This window comes from Notolepis coatsorum, assembly GCF_963971535.1.
Source record: "Notolepis coatsorum genome assembly, chromosome: 16".
NCBI classification, from domain to species: Eukaryota; Metazoa; Chordata; class Actinopteri; order Aulopiformes; family Paralepididae; genus Notolepis; species Notolepis coatsorum.
The window spans coordinates 91,625,654-91,652,818 of NC_140180.1; the positions used below are offsets into that span (position 1 = coordinate 91,625,654).

Below are 27,165 nucleotides of genomic sequence, written 5' to 3' on the forward strand. Positions count from 1 at the left end.
AGAGAGAGAGAGAGAGAGACTGAGACAATATAAGTGTAGAGAGCGAGTAAGAGAGAGCGAGAGTAAAGAGAGAAAGCTTGAGAGAGACTGAAACAGTGAGAGCTGAAAGATAGAGAAAGAGAGGGAAATGGGGACTAATGGCTCTGAGGGCTTGGCAGAAGTGGAGGAGATGAACGAGGCCTTGGCAGGAGCGGAACATTTGACAGGTCCCCCCTTCAACAGGGCGCCACCTGGCGCACGCCTTGGGAAGGGAGCTGAGGAGACGTCAAGTGGGCGGCCTGGGGGCAGAGGCTGAACCGGACATCCTGTAGGCAGACAAGGGACAGAGCAGAGACTGAACTGATGGAGACCATGGGGTGGAAGGTCTTGGGTTCACGGCAGACGGGCGTAACCCCTCTGGAGGTCAATCACAAAGGCAGCATTGCCGTGGAAGACGGTGACGAGGGATGTGCCTGCCCTGGAAGACGGTGATGTAAACTGGACTGCCCTGTGGAGATGATGGAGACAAAGCTGGAGGTCTGGCAGGCAGGGTGTCTGGGAGGAAGCTCTTTAGGCAGCTTAGGGAGGCTTCGCCACATGGTACTATTGTCCTCTTGCTTTATACTGGGGCTGGCTTCTTCTACTTGCAAAGCTGCTGGTGCTCTTCCAAACAGAGGGGTTTGGGTTTGGGCTGTTCATGTCAGGATTGGGGGGGGGGGGGGGGGGGTGTAGGACACACACGCACACACACACAAAAAGGGGAATCTTAAAGTTACCCCAGGGGGGTAACCACTGGAATCGCTGAGCGATGAGAGAGGGTGGGGGACAACACAAGAATGAAATAAATGAAAATAAAAACTGTAGGAAACACAAAACACCAGTATAAAATAACTGGGTAAAAATCCCAAAATAACCACCACTTTCTTCTTGACTTGTTTAAAAAAGACCTGTACGGCCCATGGGGACATTAACGTGTGTTGTCGGGCCCTATAAATAAATTTGATTTGATTTGATTTGATTTGCACTACAACCCGTACACCTACTGTAAATTGTACCTAAATTGCACCTCATCCCATTTCTGCCTTGCACTATATAGTATTGTATATCAGTACACTGCACAGTATTGTATATTGTATATTATATGGTAACTCAGTTACGTCTATTCTGCATCGAACATTGTACATATGTCTATACTGAACACTGTGACCTCATTTTTTTTACTTCTAATTTACATGCTATACTATGTTATTTTATTTCATACTTATCTTGTCTTGCACAGTCTCTGGAACGTAACAGTAAGAAGCATTTTGTATAAAAGTATTCTGTACTTCTGAATGACAACTATTAAAGAAACTTGAACTTGAAAACTTGAAAACCCTATAGAAGCATGAGCTTGGGACACTCCTCTACTGTTGATGTTGAGGGAAAAACATTAAATGGATAAGCATCCGAACTCAGTCAATCAAACCTACAGATGTGGCTCTTAGGACTCTGAGCTCTGCTCTGCACTGCTACTGCGGTAATCATGCACCATTAACCTGGCAGTGCTGTTAACGAGGTGTTAACGACGCTGCGCCCTTGCAGTAGAGGTGCGATGTTTAAGAGCTGGATCTCTACTTAAAGGCACTGCACACCTGACACCAATCAGGTGGCAATCAAGCTCACACACCTGCCATGCCACATGGCAATTAACTGCAGAGGCCAGTGATTGACAGCTGTCCCTCACAGAAAGACGAAATAGACAGCCATCCCTCACAGAAAGACGAAATAAAGCCAAAGCACCTTAGAATAAACTCAAATAAAACCCACATAAACCGTGATCCGTCACAGTTCATCTACAGGAAATCTTAACAAATAGCCTCCTCACCCCCAGCTTGATGGCATTTGCCATACAAAGGGGACCAGTGAGGTAAGAGGTATGATCACAATTAGCAAACATGCAAACATCACAAAGTTGGCCGATGCAAATAGGCTATCATAAAAGCACATTGTGTTCATAAATCCATCTCCATTAATTCATTAATACATACAGTACATGGCCCTATATACTGTGTAGGCTACATACAGAACAAATGTTCATCAAGAATAAATATTAGCCAAAAAAATTTAAACATTCAATATTGTAAATAACAACAATAATTAATTTAATAGAAATAATAAATAAGTACTAAATATTACAAACGTTTGCTGTAAATCAACTGATCAAGCGATCAAGAGAGTATTGGCATTTTAAAAATGAAAATAATGGTGTCGTTCTCCCCTGCCACATGATGATGAGGTGGCAGGCTGTGAGTGAGACTGAGTGCAATGGCTGCAAAGCTTCCGCATGAGACGTGACATTGACTTGACTTTATTTTGACACTATATAAATAACATGTGACAGAAGCGCAGTCTGGAATACTGCCAAGGATAGACACAAACACGCTCAGAGCTTATTTCTATTGTGGTCCTTAGGGGGAGGGGGGGGGGGGGAACGAAGTGTTCGGACGTGCATCATACAGACATCGTAAATAAATTTGGTAAATGGCTGCATTTATATAGCTGACTACTGACGGATAGACTCTGAACGATCCCATGAGCATACACACAAAATCACCTTAAGTGACTCACCACACACTGTTGCTACTTACACTTAGCGGCACGGTGGTGTAGTGGAGTGGCACGGTGGTGTAGTGGTTAACACTGTCGCCTCACAGCAAGAAGGTCCAGGGTTCGATTCCCGCTTGGGGACCAGGTTTCCATGATGCCAGGTACCCAGGTGGGGTATCTCCCGGGCCTTTCTGTGTGGAGTTTGCATGTTCTCCCCGTGCTCGCAAGGGTTTGAGTGAGCATGGCAGAGTGGGCACGTGGGGCATGGATATTGGTGGCATAAGATGTCGTGTGGGTAGCTATGTGGGTAGCTGGGGCATGGAGTATGACGTCAGAGGTTACATTGACATCCTGTCGCACAGAGGTGGGCGTGACGTTTTGGTTCCAATAGTTCCAATTAGCTGCATAAGGGCTTGTGTCCATAGCGGACGTTTTATGAGTTGTCAGCTCCTTCCTGCCATTCATTTCTATGCTACAGGAGCGACAGGCACGCTCCTCTTCCCAGCGCCGCGCCTCGCGTTTATGAGCTCTCGGCGGCAGCGTTTTTGGGCGGAGTGCTCCCAGCGCATAAAGTTGAAACTAGTTCAACTTTTGTAAAGGAGCGCGCTCATCAAGGTAATCAACATCGAGGAAGGGGCGTAGCCGCGGCAGTCGCGAGACCTAGGAAAACGCTCTGAGCTTTTTTTCTTCTTTTTTTCAAAGCGGTCCGCATTGAAAAAAACGTCCGCTATGGACACAAGCCCTAACTGCATATATTATTTTCCTGATATTTCTCCTGTAAGGCCTTTTTTTCTCCACTCTTCATATTCTTGCTGTGCCTGTAGAAAACTCTTCATCTTCCTGCTGTGCCTGTAGAAAACTCTTCATCTTCTCGCTGTGCCTGTAGAAAACTCTTCATCTTCTCGCTGTGCCTGTAGAAAACTCTTCATCTTCTCGCTGTGCCTGTAGAAAACTCTTCATCTTCTCGCTGTGCCTGTAGAAAACTCTTCATCTTCTTGCTGTGCCTGTAGAAAACTCTTCATCTTCTCGCTGTTCCTGTAGAAAACTCTTCATCTTCTCGCTGTGCCTGTAGAAAACTCTTCATCTTCTCGCTGTTCCTGTAGAAAACTCTTCATCTTCTTGCTGTGCCTGTAGAAAACTCTTCATCTTCTTGCTGTGCCTGTAGAAAACTCTTCATCTTCTCGCTGTGCCTGTAGAAAACTCTTCATCTTCTTGCTGTGCCTGTAGAAAACTCTTCATCTTCTCGCTGTTCCTGTAGAAAACTCTTCATCTTCTTGCTGTGCCTGTAGAAAACTCTTCATCTTCTCACTGTGCCAGTAGAAAACTCTTCATCGTCTTGCTGTGCCTGTAGAAAACTCTTCATCTTCTTGCTGTGCCTGTAGAAAACTCTTCATCTTCCTGCTGTGCCTGTAGAAAACTCTTCATCGTCTTGCTGTGCCTGTAGAAAACTCTTCATCTTCTTGCTGTGCCTGTAGAAAACTCTTCATCTTCCTGCTGTGCCTGTAGAAAACTCTTCATCTTTCTGCTGTGCCTGTAGAAAACTCTTCATCTTCTCGCTGTGCCTGTAGAAAACTCTTCATCTTCTTGCTGTGCCTGTAGAAAACTCTTCATCTTCCTGCTGTGCCTGTAGAAAACTCTTCATCTTCTCACTGTGCCTGTAGAAAACTCTTCATCTTCTCGCTGTGCCTGTAGAAAACTCTTCATCTTCTTGCTGTGCCTGTAGAAAACTCTTCATCTTCCTGCTGTGCCTGTAGAAAACTCTTCATCTTCTCACTGTGCCTGTAGAAAACTCTTCATCTTCCTGCTGTGCCTGTAGAAAACTCTTCATCTTCTTGCTGTGCCTGTAGAAAACTCTTCATCTTCTTGCTGTGCCTGTAGAAAACTCTTCATCTTCTTGCTGTGCCTGTAGAAAACTCTTCATCGTCTTGCTGTGCCTGTAGAAAACTCTTCATCTTCTTGCTGTGCCTGTAGAAAACTCTTCATCTTCTCACTGTGCCTGTAGAAAACTCTTCATCTTCTTGCTGTGCCTGTAGAAAACTCTTCATCTTCTTGCTGTGCCTGTAGAAAACTCTTCATCTTCTTGCTGTGCCTGTAGAAAACTCTTCATCGTCTTGCTGTGCCTGTAGAAAACTCTTCATCTTCCTGCTGTGCCTGTAGAAAACTCTTCATCTTCTTGCTGTGCCTGTAGAAAACTCTTCATCGTCTTGCTGTGCCTGTAGAAAACTCTTCATCGTCTTGCTGTGCCTGTAGAAAACTCTTCATCTTCTTGCTGTGCCTGTAGAAAACTCTTCATCTTCTTGCTGTGCCTGTAGAAAACTCTTCATCTTCTTGCTGTGCCTGTAGAAAACTCTTCATCTTCCTGCTGTGCCTGTAGAAAACTCTTCATCTTCTCACTGTGCCTGTAGAAAACTCTTCATCTTCTTGCTGTGCCTGTAGAAAACTCTTCATCGTCTTGCTGTGCCTGTAGAAAACTCTTCATCTTCTTGCTGTGCCTGTAGAAAACTCTTCATCGTCTTGCTGTGCCTGTAGAAAACTCTTCATCTTCTTGCTGTGCCTGTAGAAAACTCTTCATCTTCTTGCTGTGCCTGTAGAAAACTCTTCATCTTCTTGCTGTGCCTGTAGAAAACTCTTCATCTTCTTGCTGTGCCTGTAGAAAACTCTTCATCTTCTTGCTGTGCCTGTAGAAAACTCTTCATCTTCCTGCTGTGCCTGTAGAAAACTCTTCATCTTCTTGCTGTGCCTGTAGAAAACTCTTCATCTTCTTGCTGTGCCTGTAGAAAACTCTTCATCTTCTTGCTGTGCCTGTAGAAAACTCTTCATCTTCCTGCTGTGCCTGTAGAAAACTCTTCATCTTCTCGCTGTGCCTGTAGAAAACTCTTCATCTTCTTGCTGTGCCTGTAGAAAACTCTTCATCTTCTCACTGTGCCTGTAGAAAACTCTTCATCTTCTTGCTGTGCCTGTAGAAAACTCTTCATCGTCTTGCTGTGCCTGTAGAAAACCCTTCATCTTCTTGCTGTGCCTGTAGAAAACTCTTCATCTTCTCACTGTGCCTGTAGAAAACTCTTCATCTTCCTGCTGTGCCTGTAGAAAACTCTTCATCGTCTTGCTGTGCCTGTAGAAAACTCTTCATCTTCTTGCTGTGCCTGTAGAAAACTCTTCATCGTCTTGCTGTGCCTGTAGAAAACCCTTCATCTTCCTGCTGTGCCTGTAGAAAACTCTTCATCTTCTTGCTGTGCCTGTAGAAAACTCTTCATCGTCTTGCTGTGCCTGTAGAAAACTCTTCATCTTCTTGCTGTGCCTGTAGAAAACTCTTCATCGTCTTGCTGTGCCTGTAGAAAACTCTTCATCGTCTTGCTGTGCCTGTAGAAAACTCTTCATCGTCTTGCTGTGCCTGTAGAAAACTCTTCATCTTCTTGCTGTGCCTGTAGAAAACTCTTCATCTTCTTGCTGTGCCTGTAGAAAACTCTTCATCTTCTTGCTGTGCCTGTAGAAAACTCTTCATCTTCCTGCTGTGCCTGTAGAAAACTCTTCATCTTCTCGCTGTGCCTGTAGAAAACTCTTCATCTTCTTGCTGTGCCTGTAGAAAACTCTTCATCTTCTCGCTGTGCCTGTAGAAATTGAATTGAATTTAATTGAAAACCTTTATTTATCCCAGAGGGGAGATTCAGATGTCCTTTACAGCATAAACAGTATAACAGCAATTTAAAAACAGCAATTAAAAAACAGTTTATACATAACATAACATACACTTATTAGTATGTGTTATAAAAACAAGATGGACAAGTACACAGGGATAAAAATTGCTAAAATAGGACTAAAAATAGCTAAAAAAAAAGTGGTGAAAAAGAAAATGAAACAAGTCCAATCATGAATGTGTTGTTAACTAATTAAATTAATTTGTTACAGTCCACAACCCAGCTCCTCCAGTCCACGGCAGTTAGCCCGTCCTGGCCCTGCTTGGTTGTAGAGCCTGATTGCCACTGGCACAAAGGACTGCCCAAAGCGCTTTGTGGTATGTTGGGGGGGGATGAGTCTGTGGCTAAATGTGGACCGCATTGCGGTCAGCTCATCATAGAGGGGGTGGCAGGGGTTCTCAAGGATGGCATGCAGCTTCCTCCTCGTCCTCCCCTCTGCCACCACCTCCAGACTGTCCAGGTCCGCTCCCACCACAGAACTCTTCCTCTTCTTGCTGTGCCTGTAGAAAACTCTGCATCTTCTTGCTGTGCCTGTAGAAAACTCTCAAAGGTCGCTGACTCCTGCTTTTGGTGTCTCTGCTCAGCTTCTATCATTGCATTAAGTCGTTTCTTTTACTCCAATATATTTGTTCTTTCTGCTGTCCACACCAGTATTCGCTTTATTGTCCTGGATGTAGCCTCAGGGAGATCCCATCTCATCAAAGTGGGTATCAAACAGGAGGGAAGACTGTCAGGTTTTAAACTGTGGATACCAAACAGAGAAGGTAAAGACGACTTTAAACTGTTAAACAGTTTTTTAGCAAATATTTTATTGCACTGTGGGAAAAAAATGATTTTATATGTCTGCACTTTAGTGCTCATTTCATATGTCTGCACAAATGTGCTCATTTCATGTCTATTGTATTCTACTACTTATTGCACTACACTATTGCACTATATTACTCTGTCTATTACTGTATATCTTACTCTTTTTATTATTGTCTATTTTTAAAACTGAATCAAACCATAAACAATGTGGCCTGTTGGGATGTTAGATCCTAATGTGAAAAACTGTTTTTCTATTTTTCTCCCATCCCAATTTCGTGTTTCCAATTCTCCCATCCCCTGTCTTGAACGTTGCTTGCATTTGCCCCCCACTGGTTGGTTGTAGGGAGAATAGAAGCCTTGCATCACGTGTTCCCTCCGGTACACGAGGAGGCAGCCTGTCACATCTTGTCACCTGCCAGCGTGGACTCTCAGTGGCGAGGAGTAGCGCGTGGGAGGCTCACACTACCCCCACTATTTCCTTTCTCTGCTGTGCAGGCGTCTCCCAACCGACCTGTAGGAGTCGCTGTCCACAACGTCCAGATTACCACCCATCGACTTCCACCCTCTAACTCTGCCAAATGAGCCAGTATGACGGCCGGCCCAAGCCGGAGGCAATGCTGACACCCGGATTCGAGACTGGAGTCTCTTGCATTGGTGACGAGCGCAATCTTCGCTGCGCCACCCAGCCGCCCACACAAATAAAGTTTATTATTATTATTTCTTTCATGGCTGCTGGGACCGGTCAGTCCTCTGCTCACTGGGCTGCAGCTGGGTCACCTGTTGGTAAGATCAGTGGTCGTTGAGGAGGTGGGCATATTTCTGAAGATGTGGGATTTTATGCCCCAACTATTATATTTCAATATAAATAATGCCCTCAAAAACAGGCGAGTAAGCATTTTCATAGTATTTCACAACACCATTGCAGACATCCTGGTAGGCAAACAACAGGTCATCAGATAATGCATGACATGTCAGGAGAATACAAGTAATTAATTGAATATAGGCCTACATAGGCTATAGCCTCCGACAATAAGCTGCACAACCTTCTACCATTTTGATATTGTTGTTTGGATCAATCAGCTGATCGTCTACACAAAAGGAAGACATAATATGACAAGGCCTACATAAATTTATAGTCCCTCGTCCTCTGCATCAGCCAAGGAACTGTGCTGTCCACGGCAGACGGTGATGAACCGGGGCTTGCTGCTACAGCTACAGGGTTCCTGCCACCCTCCTGCACGACTCAACAACATCTCAAGACCCAGACTCACCATGGATCTTGGGTTAAGGATCCTATCGAGTTCACCACAGAAATCTGTCCTAATCATCTGAAGAGCTGCCACTTATCTGCAAATCGTTGTGTACTTTGATGTAGTGGTGTCTTTTCATGTCATGCTGTCAAATGTACACAAACTATGGTATTACTGAAGAAAGTATTCCTGATGCTTACCTTCTGTCACTGCAGTCGCAACGTTGTGACATCACCAGTGATGGGAGAAGTACACGGTTTCTTTAATTAAGTAAAAGTAGAAATAGTCCTCCATTCAAATTCTACTTAAGCTATTGAACGTAGTTAAGTATCTAAAGTAAATATGGTTATGTTAAAGGTGTATGTGGTCCAGTTATGCTGCTCTGATTAAAGGTGATGCTATTCTCCCTTTCTGTGTGTGTGTGTGTGTGTGTGTGTGTGTGTGTGTGTGTGTGTGTGTGTGTGTGTGTGTGTGTGTGTGTGTGTGTGTGTGTGTGTGTGTGTGTGTGTGTGTGTGTGTGTGTGTGTGTGTGTGTGTGTGTGCGTGCGTGCGTGCGTGCGTGCGTGCGTGTGGTGTGTGTGTGTGTGTGTGTGTGTGTGTGTGTGGTGTGTGTGTGTGTGTGTGTGTGTGTGTGTGTGTGTGTGGTGTGTGGTGTGTGTGTGTGTGTGTGTGTGTGTACTAAATAAACTAGTTTGTATTACAAATGTGCAACTTTCAAAGAGTACAGTCCATTATGATGGGAAAGTATTTAGCCTGGTTCACCTGTTTGACTATGTCATCACTTATTTTGTCTCCAATCAGTGCTATGATTTCATAGATGGTTGGGTTAGTGTTGCATAGAGTCATTGAGCAGATGGCCTGGGGATAGAAGCGGGGTCACAATCATCAGACTAACAAAGGCAGGGGGGGGGCGTACATTGCTTTCTGGGTAAAGAAGTAATTTTTTTTTTTTTGCACTACCTATCTTTGTGAACGTGGCTTCTCAGCTCTGGTCCAGCTGAAGACAAAGCAGAGGAACAGATTGGACATTGAGCATGACCTCAGAGTTGCTTTGTCTACCATCACCCCAGACTTTGAGACTCTTGTCAGGAGCAAACAACATCCCCAGTTATCCCATTAGTTCCCTGGGATGTTTAAGCTAAGAAGTCTGCTAAGAAGGATATATCATTATTATTATTATTATTATTATTATTATTATTATTATTATTATTATTATTATTATTATTATCATTATTATTATTATTATTATTATTATTATTATTATTATTATTATTATTATTATTATTATTATTATTATTATTATTATTATTATTATTATTATTATTATTATTATTTTTATTATTATTATTATTATTATTATTATTATTATTATTATTATTATTATTATTATTATTATTATTATTATTATTAGTATTATTATTATTATTATTATTAGTATTATTATTATTATTATTATTATTATTATTATTATTATTATTATTATTATTATTATTATTATTATTATTATTATTTTATTTCATTGTGTTTTTAGCCCTAGTAAGTTGCACTTTTGTTGCAACCCCAGTTATCTCTTTAGTTCCCCCAAACGTACTGTAGGTCTGTTATAATAATTATAGCATAATTATTTATTATTATTATTATATTTCATTGGGTTTTTAGCCCTATAGTTGCACTTTTGTTGCAACCCCAGTTATCCCATTAGTTCCCCCAAACTTAGGTCTGTTATGTTAAGCTAAGAAATCTGCTAAGAAGCATATATTATTTATTATTATTTTATTTCATTGGGTTTTTAGCCCTAGTTGCACTTTTGTTGCACTTTTTTGTGTTTATTTCATGTTTTTAAGTGCATGGAAGATTGTGTATTACTGCAACAAAATCTTTTTTGAAATAAATCATAGTGTTTAAAAAATGTGGGTCGCGACTTAATGACCAGTTGAGAACCACTGATCTAAAGGACCCAGAGTCTGTGCTGGGTCACATATCACACAATAGCTCAGACCGCAGAGGGTAAAGTGGTATGTGGTCCAGTTATGCTTCTCTGATTAAAGGTGATTTTAAAGTGGTATGTGGTCCAGTTATGCTGCTCTGATTACGTTCTCTTGAAGTTGCCGTGCTTCAAATGTGAAATAATATCATTTTCATAATTGTCCCCCATGTTTTCTATGCAAAATTCTTTCTCTTCTTCAAAGTAACTATAGCAACTGATGGGTTCAGATAAATGTAGTGGAGTAAAAAAGTACAATATTTCTTTTGAAACATAGTGGAGTAAAAGTATAAAGTTCCCTAAATTAAAAATACTCACGTGAAGAATAAGACGTAAGGAATTGTACTTAAGTACAATACTTGAGTAAAAATACTTAGTTACTTTCCACCACTGGACATCACAACGGTGTGATTGGTTGCGATGCTAGGCCTGGAGCAGCATTAATCGTGTCCGTCCCGTCACAGTGTAGGGTGTATGAAGAGCTCTCCCAGCCCCCTGCAGCTCGTTGATCATGATTTCCTGGCAGAGCCTCTCGCTCTCCATAACTCAGTGGGACGTCCCGCTCCATGAGAGCACAATTAGGGCGGGCTGACAACTGCATTTCTCTCCTTAGGAATAAAGCGAGTGGTTGATATTAATCTATATGGAGATTTTTGATTAATATTATGAAACGACCTAAAGATGCTCAGCGGCGGTTTGTGTTTTGAGTTTGTGGCATGTTTGTTTTTTCTTAACTACAGGGCAACTGGGAGGGGTAATTTGTCTTTAAAAGATAGAATCTGTAATGCCACCAAACGGTAACCTGCGTGACGGATGTACAAGAGCCAGAACCCAGACGCAGACACAGAACAAGTAGAGACCAGGACTGGAGTAAAACCCAAATGCGGGTATATTTATTCATAAGAAGATATATGGAACAGGGGAATACTAGGAATTGGAGTGAACAGAACAAGAACACAAAAGGGAATACATGTCCAAACAAAAAGCAACACAGAGCGTTGTCAAAAAAATTTATTAAACAAAGTATCAAAAGAAACCACAGGAACAATTAAAGTCCAATTGCCTGGGAACAAAAACTCACGGGACAAAACAAAGCGTAAACATCCAGGGATAACATAAAGGAGCAGTCAGGAGGTTCACCAGGCGGGAGGTTCACCAGGCAGGAGGTTCACCAGGCAGGAGGTTCACCAGGCAGGAGGTTCACCAGACAGGGGGTTCACCAGACAGGAGGTTCACCAGGCAGGAGGTTCACCAGGCAGGAGGGAGGTTCACCAGGCAGGAGGGAGGTTCACCAGGCAGGAGGGAGGTTCACCAGGCGGGAGGTTCACCAGGCAGGAGGTTCACCAGGCAGGAGGTTCACCAGGCAGGAGGTTCACCAGACAGGAGGTTCACCAGGCAGGAGGTTCACCAGGCAGGAGGTTCACCAGACAGGAGGTTCACCAGGCAAGAGGTTCACCAGACAGGAGGTTCACCAGGCAGGAGGTTCACCAGGCAGGAGGTTCACCAGGCAGGAGGTTCACCAGGCAGGAGGTTCACCAGGCAGGGGGTTCACCAGGCAAGAGGTTCACCAGACAGGAGGTTCACCAGGCAGGAGGTTCACCAGACAGGAGGTTCACCAGGCAGGAGGTTCACCAGACAGGAGGTTCACCAGGCAGGAGGTTCACCAGACAGGAGGTTCACCAGGCAGGAGGGAGGCTCACCAGGCAGGAGGTTCACCAGGCAGGAGGGAGGCTCACCAGGCAGGAGGTTCACCAGGCAGGAGGGAGGCTCACCAGGCAGGAGGGAGGCTCACCAGGCAGGAGGGAGGTTCACCAGGCAGGAGGTTCACCAGGCAGGAGGGAGGCTCACCAGGCAGGAGGGAGGCTCACCAGGCAGGAGGTTCACCAGGCAGGAGGGAGGCTCACCAGGCAGGAGGTTCACCAGGCAGGAGGGAGGCTCACCAGGCAGGAGGTTCACCAGACAGGAGGTTCACCAGGCAGGAGGGAGGTTCACCAGGCAGGAGGTTCACCAGGCAGGAGGGAGGCTCACCAGGCAGGAGGGAGGCTCACCAGGCAGGAGGTTCACCAGGCAGGAGGGAGGCTCACCAGGCAGGAGGTTCACCAGGCAGGAGGGAGGCTCACCAGGCAGGAGGGAGGCTCACCAGGCAGGAGGTTCACCAGGCAGGAGGGAGGCTCACCAGGCAGGAGGTTCACCAGGCAGGAGGTTCACCAGGCAGGAGGTTCACCAGGCAGGAGGGAGGTTCACCAGGCAGGAGGTTCACCAGGCAGGAGGTTCACCAGGCGGGAGGCTCACCAGGCAGGAGGTTCACCAGGCAGGAGGTTCACCAGGCAGGAGGTTCACCAGGCAGGAGGTTCACCAGGCAGGAGGTTCACCAGGCGGGAGGCTCACCAGGCAGGAGGTTCACCAGGCAGGAGGTTCACCAGGCAGGAGGTTCACCAGGCAGGAGGTTCACCAGACGGGGTAGTCAGGCCCAGACTGTTTACAAAGGAGAAAAATCTAAATTACAAATCCAATAAGACAGAGCACGGAATACCAATAGGTATCTAAATGGAAAAGGCAAATGACTCGACTAACGGGATGTAAGTCTACGATCTGGCAAAGTGGAAGAGTAGTGACCAGTCTTTTATGGCGGGGTTGATTGGATGTGGAACAGCTGATCGCCTGACTCCCCACACCTCCACAAGGGAGACAGGAGGGGGAGGGAAGCCTGGTGGCTTGCAGGTGCATGATGACCTGTAGGCAAAAGAGTCCCTCTTGGTACGGCACTTTGTTTATATTTGTTGCCCAGAGGTCACTGTTTGATGGCATTACAGAGTATACCTTTAACACTTGTGTGGTGTTTGCGTTGTTGTTAGTCACTCAATGTTCGTGGGTCTGGTGGACCCACAACATTATTGGGATTTTAAAACAATAAAGCCATAACAATTAATGTAAAGATACTCTAACATAGTTAACAGACGTGTCGAAGTGTCCTGCAGTGTGTCGAAGTGTCCTTGAGCAAGACACTTAATTGCTCCTGATGAGCAGGTTGGCATGGTTGCCTCCGCCGTCAGTGTGTGAATGTGTGAGTGAATGGGTAAAATGTTTGGATAGTGCTATATAAATGCAGCCATTTACCATTTAGATAACATAGTTATCATACAATCTAGACAGCATACGTATATGGTTAATATTTGCCACTTACCTCTGCCAGAAGTAAAGTAAAGTACTGTATGGTCAAATGTAATGTCTGTAAAAAAGAAATTCCATTATAATCAAGACATGAATGGAATAAATCGTGTTTATCTTGAAATCTAAATGAAACAAGGTGGAGGAAGATAGTAAAGGTACACAGTGAACCTTTCTGTTTAATTTGTATCATATATACTTGTTTTAAACTACAATTTCCAGACTTCAAGGTCCATTGGACTTGAACACTGCGTATGTAATATAAATGGGGCGACAGTGCAGTCATCTGGTTATCCATAGTTTCCCGGTTCAATTCCTGCTCCTCCCGGGCAGTGTGTCGAAGTGTCCTTGAGCAAGACACTTAACCCCTCATTGCTCCCGATGAGCAGGTTGGCACCTTGCATGGTTGCCTCCGCCATCAGTGTGTGAATGTGTGAGTGAATGGGTCAAATGTGAGAAAGAAATTGTAAAGCGCTTTGGATAAAAGCGCTATATAAATGCAGCCATTTACCATTTATATAAAACGAACCTAAGTCAATGGGTCTCGGGTCAAAAATAATTACTCATTGTATCATTTGTCTTTTAGTAAACATTGAAAACGGGTCCCACAGACCCGGAAGGTTTTTAGTCCCACTAGCGAGAGCTTGCAAAGGAACGGCGATGCATCGTTGTGTCAACCACTCTGGTCAGATGGTAAGCCTGCAGTCTACTTTGTCCTGGATGAAGGACGTCATCGTCACAGGATGGAGATGAAGTATGTCAAAAAATCTGAGAATTTTAGATCCCCATGACCAATAGACACAGAACTGGACAGAGTTATAAAGGAAGGAGAGGGAGTATGGCCAAGAAAAGAGTAAATCGGGCATTCAACCCTGGGTTAGGGGAGCTGGAAGAGATCCCCCTGGTGGAAACTCCAGCAAGTCCACCCCTTATCAACCCTGATAAAAGATTGTCCTTGAAGGGGGTGCACTCCTTAACGGAGACCTTCCTGAGGAACTAGGAAAGGTCCTCCTAGCACCAGAACCAGAACAGAAGATCAGTGACAAATTAACCATTTGCTAGCTTGTAACATGCATTGTCGGAGCTTCTGTGCTACATATACTAACATTGAAGAATGGCATAGTGGAGTCAAGGAAACAGGGGTTCTGGCTTAACCAATTTTTTGAAAATCTGCCTAAAAATGTGTGTGTGTGTGTGTGTGTGTGTGTGTGTGTGTGTGTGTGTGTGTGTGTGTGTGTGTGTGTGTGTGTGTGTGTGTGTGTGTGTGTGTGTGTGTGTGTGTGTGTGTGTGTGTGTGTGTGTGTGTGTGTGTGTGTGTGTGTGTGTGTGTGTGTGTGTGTGTGTGTGTGTGTGTGTGTGTGCGTGTGGTAAATTAGGTTTGTCTGCTGTCTGTTACCAGCTGGTCCCAGACCACCCGGCCTGTCAGGTCACTGGCCCCGGTCACATCCATCCATCCATCTACAGTATCTATCTCTGTATCTATCTATCTGTCGTGTCCATGAGGGGTTGGGCACCACTACGTCACTGGGGGGGGGGGGGGGGGGGTCCCTTTCCGCCCAGATTGATGAGTCATGATCTAGGACACTCTGCTGCTGCAGGTCTCCCCTGTGTAAAAGACCACGGCACCACATCACAAGGCAGCTTCACTGTGTTGAGTGGCAGCTAGGGCTAGTTGTTTAGCCAGTTAGCTTGTTGCAGTAGCTCCGTGCTCTGAGATGAGACCTAATGACATGTTCCAGATTCAGTAGGCCTAAATGATCCGCAAAAGCTCCAACGATAATGTCAAATTGCACCAGCAGACATCACACTAATCTGTTTGGGATTTTAGCTAAATTAGTTGATAAACCTGTGGTTCTCAAATCTCTTGTGAGCACAGCTGCTTGTGGGGCCTTTGGGCTGTTAGTCTGAAAGCAGGTCAACAAATTGAAAGGTTGACTTGTTCGGGAGTAAACAACACACACTCCACACGGGGCATGCTCTTTCTCCCATGTGGAGTGGGACCTACATAGCCACCAGGCTAGCCCACCTGTTCCACATGCTTAACAATGATGATGTCACCGTCAGAGAAATGGCCAGGGCCTCTCTCCTGCTGGATCTATGCAGAAGGAAGATCCCCCTGGCCACCGCAGACCAGAATAACTTCCTCGGCTTCAGGAGACTCTGGGAAACTGGACTCTCGGGCCAAGGGCTTCGGGGTCTGGTCTGACTGGCCAGATCTCAATGACCTCTGCAACCAGACTGGAGTTCAGCTGAAATGGACAAGACCCAACACACAGACTGAAGTCCCTGTCTCTGATGAACTTATCACAGACCCCTGTGTGGTTGTGAAGGCCAACATCACAACACTGCAGGAAGAGACTGTCGAACTGCGCAGAGACTCTGCAAGGAGGGTTCTGCTTAGCATGAAGCAGTCTGAGATCAGGCAGCACTGGTGTGGACTCAGATTACAGGGAAAGCTAGCTTGTTTGGAGTTTGCTGACCACTCGGTCTCACACTCAGTGTTTAAGAACGCCGCTGTTGGTGAGGATGATTTAAAATGTACCATCAAAGCAAGACTGCAGGTATTACCCACTCAATACAATCTGTCCACTTGGTATCCTCAAACTCACAGTCCATTCTGTTTAAACCATCAGGATTCACAACACCTAGAATCCATTGAACACATAACAAACGGATGTAATGCATACAAACACCTGTACATCGCTCGTCATGACCGTATTGTGGACATTGTGTCTGATGTGGTACGGAACATATCACCATCTAGTGCAGCAATGTACAAACATGCCAGAGTGAAACCAGAGTGGTTTGGCCTTACCAACGACGTCTTTGCTAACATACCAAATACACCGGACGTTGTTTTTGTTGACACCAGCCACAGGGAGGTGCTAGTCATAGAAGTAGGCTGTGCCTTTGATCTGTACATGGACCAGGCCTTCCGGGACAAGTATATCAAATACCAACCACTGCTCAGTGTGATGGGTAACCTTGGGTATAGGTGTAGATATAGTGTACTTGTGTTCGGAAGTCTTGGCCATGTACACAAATGCACCATGACCGGTCTGAGGATTGCTGCAATGTCTAAAAGAAAAGCCAAACAAATTGCAAAATATTGCTCTGTCTCGGCTATTATTGGCAGCTTAGCCGCGTGGAGAAGGAGGTGCTATGTGTACCCTTAAGTGTTCAGTGCTGCTTGGCCCCGATACATTTGATTCCCTGTTTATGTAATATAATTTGTGGAACCAAATAAAGTATTCAAATGTGTGCGTGTGTGTGTGTGTGTGTGTGTGTGTGTGTGTGTGTGTGTGTGTGTGTGTGTGTGTGTGTGTGTGTGTGTGTGTGTGTGTGTGTGTGTGTGTGTGTGTGTGTGTGTGTGTGTGTGTGTGTGTGTGTGTGTGTGTGTGTGTGTGTGTGTGTGTGTGTGTGTGTGTGTGTGTGTGTGTGTGTGTGTGTGTGTGTGTGTGTGTGTGTGTGTGATGGCTTGTAAAACGAGTGGTCCTCACTCATGGAGGTGATGTGGTGATTGGTGGTGAAACTATCCCTCCCTTTATTCTGGGAGGACTGTTCCGAGATCTGATTTGGCTCAACATCTCCCCAACTGCAAAATCTGAAGACTCCTGAAAGGTCTGTCCCATATTGTCATGGTTCCTGCCTGGCTGTGCTCCTTCCTCTCTCTCTGTCTCTCTTCCCCCTTCTCCCGCTCTCATTATGGTCAAGTAGGTGCAGGTATGGTGTTCAGCGAGGCAGCTGATCTGAAGTCTGTGGGCATATTACATCAGGGTATATAACCCCGCCCCAGACGTGGAGAAGCTGTCAGATCGTAAACTCTCGTTACCAGTTAGTCGTGTTACTTTGCTCGTATTCTCTATAGGGAGGTGTAGTCTGACGTCACTGGTTGTTCCACTCGTATAGGGATTTATCATTGGGAAAATGGATTATTGGCTATTGTAACAATTCTGCCGCATGAACATTGGCAAGCTTTCCATTTTTGCACAAAATGAGTTCCCTTCTACCACTAACATTATTGTTTAAGCATTTTTGGTTGAAATAAAGGTAGTTATAAGGTTTTAAATGTGTTGTAAAAAAAAGGACTACATTTACCAGTAGGCAGCCTGTTGTTCAGTAGCCAGTAGGCAGCCTGTTAGGCTGTCGCCAAACAACGTCACAGCAAGCTGATATCAAGCTAGCTAGCTAGCTAACATTAAGATTACCTAGCTAAACATACTAGACGTTAGCAATGTATACTGTTGTGAACCATTTTAAATTGGGGCATGTAGAGGAGTTTCGGGAACGAGTAAAATGTGCAGGTCCTCTTCTCAGACCTGTGGGGCAAGCACTGCACACGCATTATGCCGGCTAGCAAGCTAGCTAGCTACAACGTTACAAGCTCAAAAACCTTATAACTACTACTACTGTTGTGTCCATAAGTTCCCTGGCAGAATACTTTGTTTGTGAGGACAAAGGTAAAGAGGAGAGAACCATTTTAAATCGGGGCATGTTAGGAGTTTCGGGAATGCCGGCTAGCAAGCTAGCTAGCTACTAGCGTCATGTAAAAAACAATAACGTTATAAACTATACACAATATGTACAACGAAACAATGATTTACATTAGTATTTACAGTGATTTAATATGCAGCGAAATAACGTTATACGATTTAAATTATATTTTAAATTATAAATACAAATATGGTAACGTGGTTGTGGCTTTTACAAATAGTGGTTATAGCTTTAGAGATAAATGGCTATGATCACCGGAGCACTAGTGTTGGGTGAAACAGATACTACTGTAGCCACAGATTCAGGGTCAGTTATTTTCCCATTGTACGAATTGTTAAGCTTATGGAATGTAAGGGAAATCTGATCCTAGGTCTGTGACTACAGGCAGGAGGCTACGCTGTGGTGACGTCAGTCAGCAGTGCCAAATAGCAGTGTAGTTTCCGAGCAAACGAAAACATAAACGTTGTTATTTTGCTACCTTTACGATTAATTGCGAATATTTTCATGTTGAGCTATAGATTGTGGATAAATACGCGCAGAAAGGTACACCATGCCAACGTTAATGCTTTATTTATCTAAAACTAGCCAATTTAGAAATGGTCAATGGGGAAATACATTAAGTGGAACAGAGGGTGGAACAGGAAAAAACAAAAATGACGTAACCACTACACCTCCCTATTCTGATGCTTCTAGTTGTTCACCTGGATCTCATGTTCTTTGACCGTGTCTAACTCTGTATTCTTGTCCTCTCTCCTCAGCCTGCTCGGCGAAGACCTGGAGTTTTCTGTGTGGAGTTTGCATGTTCTCCCCCGTGCTCGCAAGGGTTTCCCCTCCAGAAAAAGAGATAAACCAAATGGAAAAACATGCAGAACAGATCTGCAACGCTGTTGTGTCCCTGGCGAAGACGGACAGGAGTACTTGGATTGGTCCCCGGGTCTGCTCCTGGCTGCCCTTGGGGGGGAAGGACAACAGGATGGGTGAAGCGCAGAGAGGAAATTTAATCGGCGACCCCAAAAAATGCATGTGTGTGTGTGTTCCTATGTGTGTCGCCCATCTCACATGTGTGTGTTCGCTGCATGACAATGTAGCAATGTGTGCTACAAATAAAGACATGAAGATGGAACCGCTTCATGCACTGATTGAATAAATAACTATTTGCACTATTACCAGTACGGTATTGTTTATTTCTTTTTATTATCTTTTTTCCCCCTTCTTTTTTTTTGTTTTTCTCCCATCCCAATGTGCCAATTCCCAATCCCCTTCCTGGTCGTTGCGCACTCTACCCCCTACCGTCGGTCTGGGAGGGCGGAGACTATCACATGCTTTTTCCGACACATGTGTACCCAGCCCATCGCTTCTTTTCACCTGGCAGCGCGGACTCTCACTGGGGGAATTCAAGATTCAAGATTCAAGAGTTTTAATTGTCACGGCATACAGGTATACAATGAAATGCGGCTGAAATGCGGCTGAAATGTAATGTGTGGAAGGTCACACTACCTCTCCCAGATCCTTCCCTTGCTGTGCAGGCGCCCCGACCGAACTGTAGGAGTCGCTGTTTTACAACGACCAGGACCCACCCATGCCGGCTTCCCACCCGCTAACACTGCCAATTGTGTTAGTATGGACGGTCGGCCAAGCCGGAGGCACCACAGCCGGATTCGATCCTACTGGCTCTGTGGTGGTAGACAGACGCTTAGTCCGCTGCGCTACCCGGCCGCCCGAGTACGGTATTGTTTAATAGAAAAGACAGAAGTTTACTGTGACCTAAACTATTTAATACTTTTGTCCAACAAAAACAACAATAATAATAGCCTAATAATAATAATAATATGATGATGATGATGATGATGATGATGATGATGATGATGATGATGATGATGATGATGATGATGATGATGATGATGATGATGATGATGATGATGATGGTGATGATGATGATGACAACGAAGAAGAAGACAGTGATTTTCATAGTTTCTTCTTTTTCGTCATCACCACCATCACCACCACCCACTGGCATCAGTAGCCTCCCTCTGTTTATCCCTGTGTCTGCTAGTGCCGGGTGCACAGTGTCCACAGCAGAGTTACAAGTGGTGCCGTGACATGCTGTGATCAGTGCTTTCAGCTGCTACGCCCCAAAACTGTGGAACTCTCCTGCAGGTCATTAGGACAGCACACTCGGTTGGCACGGCTCAAAACGTGCCTTTTTAAAATAGCTTTTAAATGAATTATTATCTTAATTGTATTGTCTTATTTTTCTTTATTTCTATTATTTTTACTTAAATGTTTTATTATCATTGTTTTATGTATTTTTTTTATACTTTTATTTGTTCTTTTTTAATGTCTTATTTTAGTGTTATTACATGTTTTCTTATTGTTTACTATCTAATGTTGCTATTTTATTATTTTAACTATTAAATTTTTCGGTCTTTAGTAATATTTTATTAATTATTTTATTGTCTTATGTTATTGTCTTACTGTTTGTCTTATTTAGCTACTTTTACTATCTTATCTAGTTGTTTTATTACCGTTTTTATCATTTTAATGTCTTATAATTTCCATCCTTAGTTATTTACATTTACATTTACATTTAGTCATTTAGCTGACGCTTTTATCCAAAGCGACTTACAAGTTCTGTACGACAAGACAGCAAGAAGGGTACAACTCTATCAGCTGAGTAACAATGTTCATCAAAGTGTTGCGTGTTACAGTGTAGGTTAGTTTATTAGGACAAGTGCATGACAGTAAGGTTAGTCAGGGTTAATTTTTTTTTTTTTTTTTTTTTTATCATTTCAGATAATGGTTGAAGAAGTGAGTCTTTAGTCGACGGCAAAAGATTGGACAGGATTCGGCTGTCCTAACTGGGATGGGTAGTTCATTCCACCATTGTGGGGCAAGGACTGAGAATAAGCGGCTTCTCTTTGATGACCCTCCGGGAGCTTGGATAGGAGTAAGTCTGAGGCGGCCAGAAGATGCAGAGCGTAGGGGTCTTGAGGGTGTGTAGTTAGAGACCATTGACCGGAGGTAAGCGGGATCGGTTCCCTTTGCCGCACGGTATGCTAGGTCGAGGGCCTTGAAGTGGATACGTGCAGCAATGGGGAGCCAGTGCAGGTCCCTAAGAAGTGGGGTGACATGGGCCGACTTCGGTAGGTTTGAGATCAGGCGGGCCGCTGCATTTTGAATGAGTTGAAGAGGCTTGGTGGCAGTGGCCGGGACCCCAGCTAGCAGTGTGTCGCAGTAGTCGAGGCGGGAGATGACTGTTGATTGGACGAGGAGTTGGGTGGCTTCTTTTGTCAGGAAGGGGCGTATCCTTCTGATGTTGCTCAGGAGGAATCTGCAGGTTCTGGTTGTCGCTGCGATGTGAGCAAAGAAGTTCAACTGGTCGTCGAGGACAACACCAAGGTTCTTGGCGGTCGGGGACGCGGTAACAGCTGCATTCTCGACTGTGATGGAGAGGTCGGTCGGGGGGGAGGATTTGGCCGGCAGGTGGAGCAATTCTGTTTTGCTTAGGTTCAGTTTGAGGTGGTTGGTCGTCATCCAGGCGGAGATGTCGGACAGACAGGCCGAGATCCGCTCAGAGACGTGGATATCTGAGGGAGGGAAGGAGAGGAAGAGTTGAGTATCATCGGCATAACAATGATATGAGAAGCCATGAGACGTGATAATGTTACCCAGTGATAGAGGGAGAAGAGAAGTTGTCCTAGGACCGAGCCCTGGGGGACACCCGTCCGCAGGGGGCGGGTGGCCGACAGAGTCCCTCTCCATGACACTTGGTAGGAGCGGTCGTTGAGGTATGATGTCAGCCATGTCAGCGCAGATCCAGCCACTCCCATTCCTGCGAGGGCCGCAAGGAGGATCTGATGGTTGACTGTGTCAAAGGCTGCAGATAGATCTAGGAGAATCAGGACAGAGGAGAGGCCCTTCGCTTTTGCTAAGTGAAGTGCCTCTGTGACCTCAATGAGGGCCGTTTCTGTGGAGTGGCCAGTCCGGAAGCCAGACTGATTGGGGTCTAGGAGGTCATTCTGTAAGAGATAAGCAGTAAGTTGGTTGGATACAGCACGTTCAAGTGTTTTAGAAAGGAAGGAGAGAAGAGAGCAGTGATGGGAATAACGGCACTATAAGTAACTTCGTTACTAACGGCGTTCGTTTTTTCAGTAACGAGTAATCTAACGGATTACTCTTCCAATCTTAATAACGTCGTTACCGTTACTACAACATTTTTTTACTATGAATGAACCTGTTTCTTTCATCAGACATATCTCTGCGCCGAGAGGCAATAATATGTTCTTCCTTGTTTAGTGGACAGTGCGCGAGCCAAGCATACATGCTGACGATTGGCTGAGGTTGAATACAATGTCATGGTAAGCCAATCAGAGGTGGAGGTGGGCGGGTGTCTAAAGCATCCAGAGTCTGACACACAGCGCGACAAGACAAGCGATCACTGATCAGTCAGCATGAGACCGCGGTCCGTGTAGTGTACCTTTTGAGCTCAAAAACGAATCCAACGAACAAACGACTCAGTCAACATGAGACCGCGGGTCCATGAGCGTTTTGTGTTCACTCTTTGCAGCGCAGGGCACTAAGTGGCTCTACTGCAGTGCTGACAGCCTTATCAACAGTGCTGCACTTCCTGGTTTAATAGCACAGGCTTCAGGTGCTCAGAGATATATATATCTCTGTATGTCATGCATGTCTTAAATGTAATGATTAGATTAGTTTAGATGATTCGATTAGATTCTTATATCTGTATGTTGTGTATGTCATTGATTGATTGATTGAAAAGTTTATTAACAGATTGCAGAATGGGTACAGTACAGTACAGCTCAATACATACAATTGTTAAGGGGATGCAGACCAGAGAAAGACTTTCGTCATAAATGTCATGAATTGAAAATGGGGGACCCTGATGTAAACAAGACGAAACTCTTTCTCTGGTCTGCATCCCCTTAACAATTGTGTGTATTGAGCCGTACTGTATTGTACCCATTCTGAAATCTGTTAATTAAAATGTTCAATCAATCAGTATATATTTGTTATTTATTTTTGGTATAGTGCTTAACAAGCATAATTTAATGTTGCCCAGTTGTGGCCTGTTGAGGGGCAATACATATCAAAAGTTCCAAAACATCTATTCTGTTTGTATTTGTATGATCCACTATATAAACATAGTAATTATAATATCTACATAGCCTACATGGCATTTGATTGGAGGCTAGTCTCACTTTGTCCCACAGCAACATTAAAATAGTTTAGATTTGTGTATGTTGTTTATGTAAAAAAAAATCTTGAAAGTAACGCAATAGTTACTTTCTGAAGTAACTAGTTACTTTTATAATTTGTAACTGAGTAAGTAATTTAGTTACTTTTTGGAAGAAGTAACTAGTAACTGTAACTAGTTACTTTTTTAAAGTAACTTGCCCAACACTGGAAGAGAGACATAGTTGCCTATGACGGTGGGGTTCAGGGTTGGTTTTTTTATGAGGGCCGTGACTCTGGCTTGTTTTAGGGAGGTGGGGACCACCCCCGAGTTGAGTGAGGAGTTGATGGTTGCAGTTAGGAATGGGAGGATGTCCGGTGCTATGGTCTGGAGGAGTGGGGAGGGTAGCTGGTCCAGCTGGCATGTAGTCGGACGGTTCGACGTTACCAGTGTCAGGGTCTCGGCTTCTGTAATGGGAGAGAAAGATGACAGTGAAGGATGAGGTTCTCGATTCAGTGTTTGGAATGGGTGGGGGTTGGGAGAAGGAGCGGATGTTCTCCACTTTTTCCTCAAAGAAGATCGCAAAGTCTTTGGCAATAAAAGATGAGGGAGGAGGGGGTGGGGGGGAGTGGGGAGGGAGGACATGGTAGCATGCAGTTTGCCAAGATTCTTGGCAGAGGCCTCGATCCTATGGTGAAAGAAAGTTATGGTGAAAGTTATGGAGTGATTGTAATTTTATTTTATTTTTAAGTTTATCCTTTTTTTGTGTAAAGCACTTTGAGCTGCAATCTGTATAAATGGTGCTATATAAATAACGTTATTATTTTACATTTATTTTAATTTAAATTAAGAAATATATATTTTAAGACTTCTAAAGATTGTCATGTTTTTAGACAAATTATTTATATTATTCAAATGGCACTCAAATTATGTTCCGTTGTGATGTCACAGTATGATGTCACAGTATGATGTCACAGTATGATGTTCCGTTGTGATGTCACAGTATGATGTCATAATAGAACATTCTAGAACATTTGTGTATCTATTCAACAATTCTCTCAGAAGATCTCAGATCTCAGAAGACAAGTGAAGATATCACTTGTTGTTTCCGGCTACTTGTCTGTAAGCTTCAATATATTCTGTAGATACAATTTTAAAATCCCCACATGGAAAAGGAAACAATGTCCTGTACAATCCTTAATGAACTGCGTCTGGAGGGAAGGTTCTGTGATGTGGTTATTAAAGTCAACAGCACTGAGTTTAACGCCCACAAGGCAATCCTGTGTGGCTGCAGCACCTATTTCAGGTAAGTTTAGCTTGGTTCAGGTTAGCTTGGTTCAGGTTAACTTTGTTAGTAAAAAGATACTATACTGTACGTCTACTGTAAAAATATACTATACTGTATGTCTACTGTAAAAAGATACTATACATCTACTGTAAAAAGATACTATACTGTATGTCTACTGTAAAAAGATACTATACTGTATGTCTACTGTAAAAAGATACTATACTGTGTGTCTACTGTAAAAATATACTATACTGTACGTATACTGTAAAAAGATACTATACTGTATATCTACTGTAAAAAGATACTATACTGTATGTATACTGTAAAAAGATACTATACTGTATGTCTACTGTAAAAAGATACTATACTGTATGTCTACTGTAAAAATATACTATACTGTATGTCTACTGTATACAGATACTATACTGTACTTCTACTGTATAAAGATACTATACTATACTTCTACTGTGAAAATATATTATACTTTTACTGTGCTAAGACCCTATACTTCTACAGTGAAAATATATTATACTTCTACTGTGCTAAGACCCTATACTTCTACAGTGAAAATATATTACTACACAGGACAGAATGTTCCTTACTGTTCACTCATCCGATATCTCTATACTCTGCATCCCACAGAGCCCTCTTCACTCGCTGGAGCGACTCAGAGAAACTCGTCTACACTATCCCTGGGGTGTCCACGGCTATGATGCAGCTCATCATAGAGTACGCCTACACGCGCTTTGTGCCGGTGACAGCAGAGAACGTGGAAGAGCTTCTGGAGGCTGCAGACCAGCTTCTCGTCACTGGCATAATAGGAGCGTGCTGTGACTTCCTAGAAGGCCAGCTGTCTCTGGAAAACTGTGTCGGCATCTGGAGGTTCGTGGACATCTACTGCTGCCCTGACCTGAGGCGCAAGGCCCATCTCTTCATCGTGTGCCACTTTGAGGAGATGCTGGCCGTCTCACAGGAGTTTGTGGAGCTGTCCCTGCAGCAACTGGTGGACATCATCGAGAGGGATGACCTCCGCGTGAAGAACGAGGAGACGGTATTCGAGGCCATCCTCCGTTGGATCGACCACTCCTGTGAAGAGCGTAAAACACACATCCCTTTGCTGCTGCCCAAGGTAACTAATTGTATTACTGTGCATTGCATTAAAACAACACTAGGTTCCCTAGTACAGTGGTTCTCAAACAATTGGGTCCAAACCGTTCCCTAGCAACAGAATTCCAGTGAAACCGTCTACAACCTCTGTCTAAGTTGTACTTGCTTGTCTCTTCCCAGGTTCGCATGGGCTTGATGAGGCCTGACTACTTCAGGAACAACGTCCTGAAGAACCCTGTAGTGAGGGACAGCCAAGACTGCAGGGCCCTCATCATCAGCGTCCTGAACCCCCCTGGCTCCGACAGGCTCCAAAACCCCCTGACCCGCCCACGCCTGCACTGGGAGGTCCTATTGGCCATCGGAGGCCGTAGTGGCGGCAGCTTGACCAATGGCATGGTGATGGAGGCTTACGATATACGAGCCGGTGGATGGATGGACGTGAGCGTTGAGGCGGAGATGCCGGAGAGTCCCCGGGGCTGCCATGGCACCGCTTATCTCCACGGTCTGGTCTACTGCGTCGGCGGGAAAGACGTCGTAAGCGAGTGTCTCAGCAGCGTGCGCAGGTTCAACCCCGTCACTCGTAGCTGGCTGCAGGCGGCTCCCATGCACTCACGCCGCTCTTCCGTCAGCGTGGTCGCATTGGACGGCTGTATCTACGCCATGGGAGGGTTCGACGGACACATGCAAGTGAACACCGCCGAGCGCTACGAGCCTGAAACCAACCAGTGGACAGTGATTTCACCCATGCTGGAGCGCAGGAGCTCCGCCGGCGCTGCAGCCCTCCACGGCAAGGTGAGTGGAACTGAGGAACACACGTGTGGTAGATGAACACAAGGAACGTTCACATTAAAAACTAAGCGATTGGTATCATTCAGAATCATAAATCATAAATGTCTTTATTGCCAAGTAAGCTTGCACATACAAGGAATTTGTCTGGGTCCTTTGGTGCATCAACATTAACAGACAATGAACAGTAGCACAGCCGACAAGGGGTCAAATGACCCCTAGGCATTTTCAATAAATGTATCCTCGTCACTCGGTTATATATTTTTTTGAATAATTTCTTTTTTTTTGTCACTCAAACCTGTGGTAAACCTCAGATTTTTATATTAAGAGGTAATTATTATATATTTTACACTGTTTCTTTTTCTCATATTTCTCATAAGCTGTGGGGTCATCTGACCCCTTCCGGCGGGAATCAGTGACATTTTCTCCATGGCTGTTCTAGTGTTAAAGTAGAATGAAATAAAATGGAATATATAAACTAAATTAGAATATTCTTTCTTATTACAGGTTTACATCTGTGGTGGCTTCAACAGGATGGAGTATCTGCTCACAGCTGAGTGCTACAGCCCAGACACCGACCAGTGGACTCTGATCGCCCCCATGAGCAGCAGGCGTTCCGGAGTGGGAGTCGCTGCATACGGAGGACACGTCTATGTGGTAGGTGCACACGGAGACTAATGCTTTATACTAGATATTTTTATAGATATGTATCATTTGACTTGCAATGCTGCTGTGATGCCCTCATTTCCCTAAGTGGATTAATACAGTGTCTGCCTGCCTTAACCACATACTAAAACATTCCTCTCATGTGTCCTGTCCTCAGG

General features: G+C 44.4%; 1 protein-coding gene across 1 annotated transcript in view; it reads left to right on the plus strand.

Moving 5' to 3' along the window:
- Positions 1-351: 351 nt before the first annotated feature.
- The window catches only part of LOC311243056 (kelch-like protein 10), a gene marked incomplete at both ends in the record, with an annotated part of 61,029 nt that continues 34,215 nt past the window's right edge, over positions 352-27,165 (plus strand). The window contains 3 exons of the mRNA XM_084332127.1: positions 352-467; positions 25,091-25,520; positions 25,874-26,347. Coding sequence (XP_084188253.1) covers positions 352-467; positions 25,091-25,520; positions 25,874-26,347 — 1,020 coding nt within the window. The remainder of the gene's footprint in view (positions 468-25,090; positions 25,521-25,873; positions 26,348-27,165) is intronic.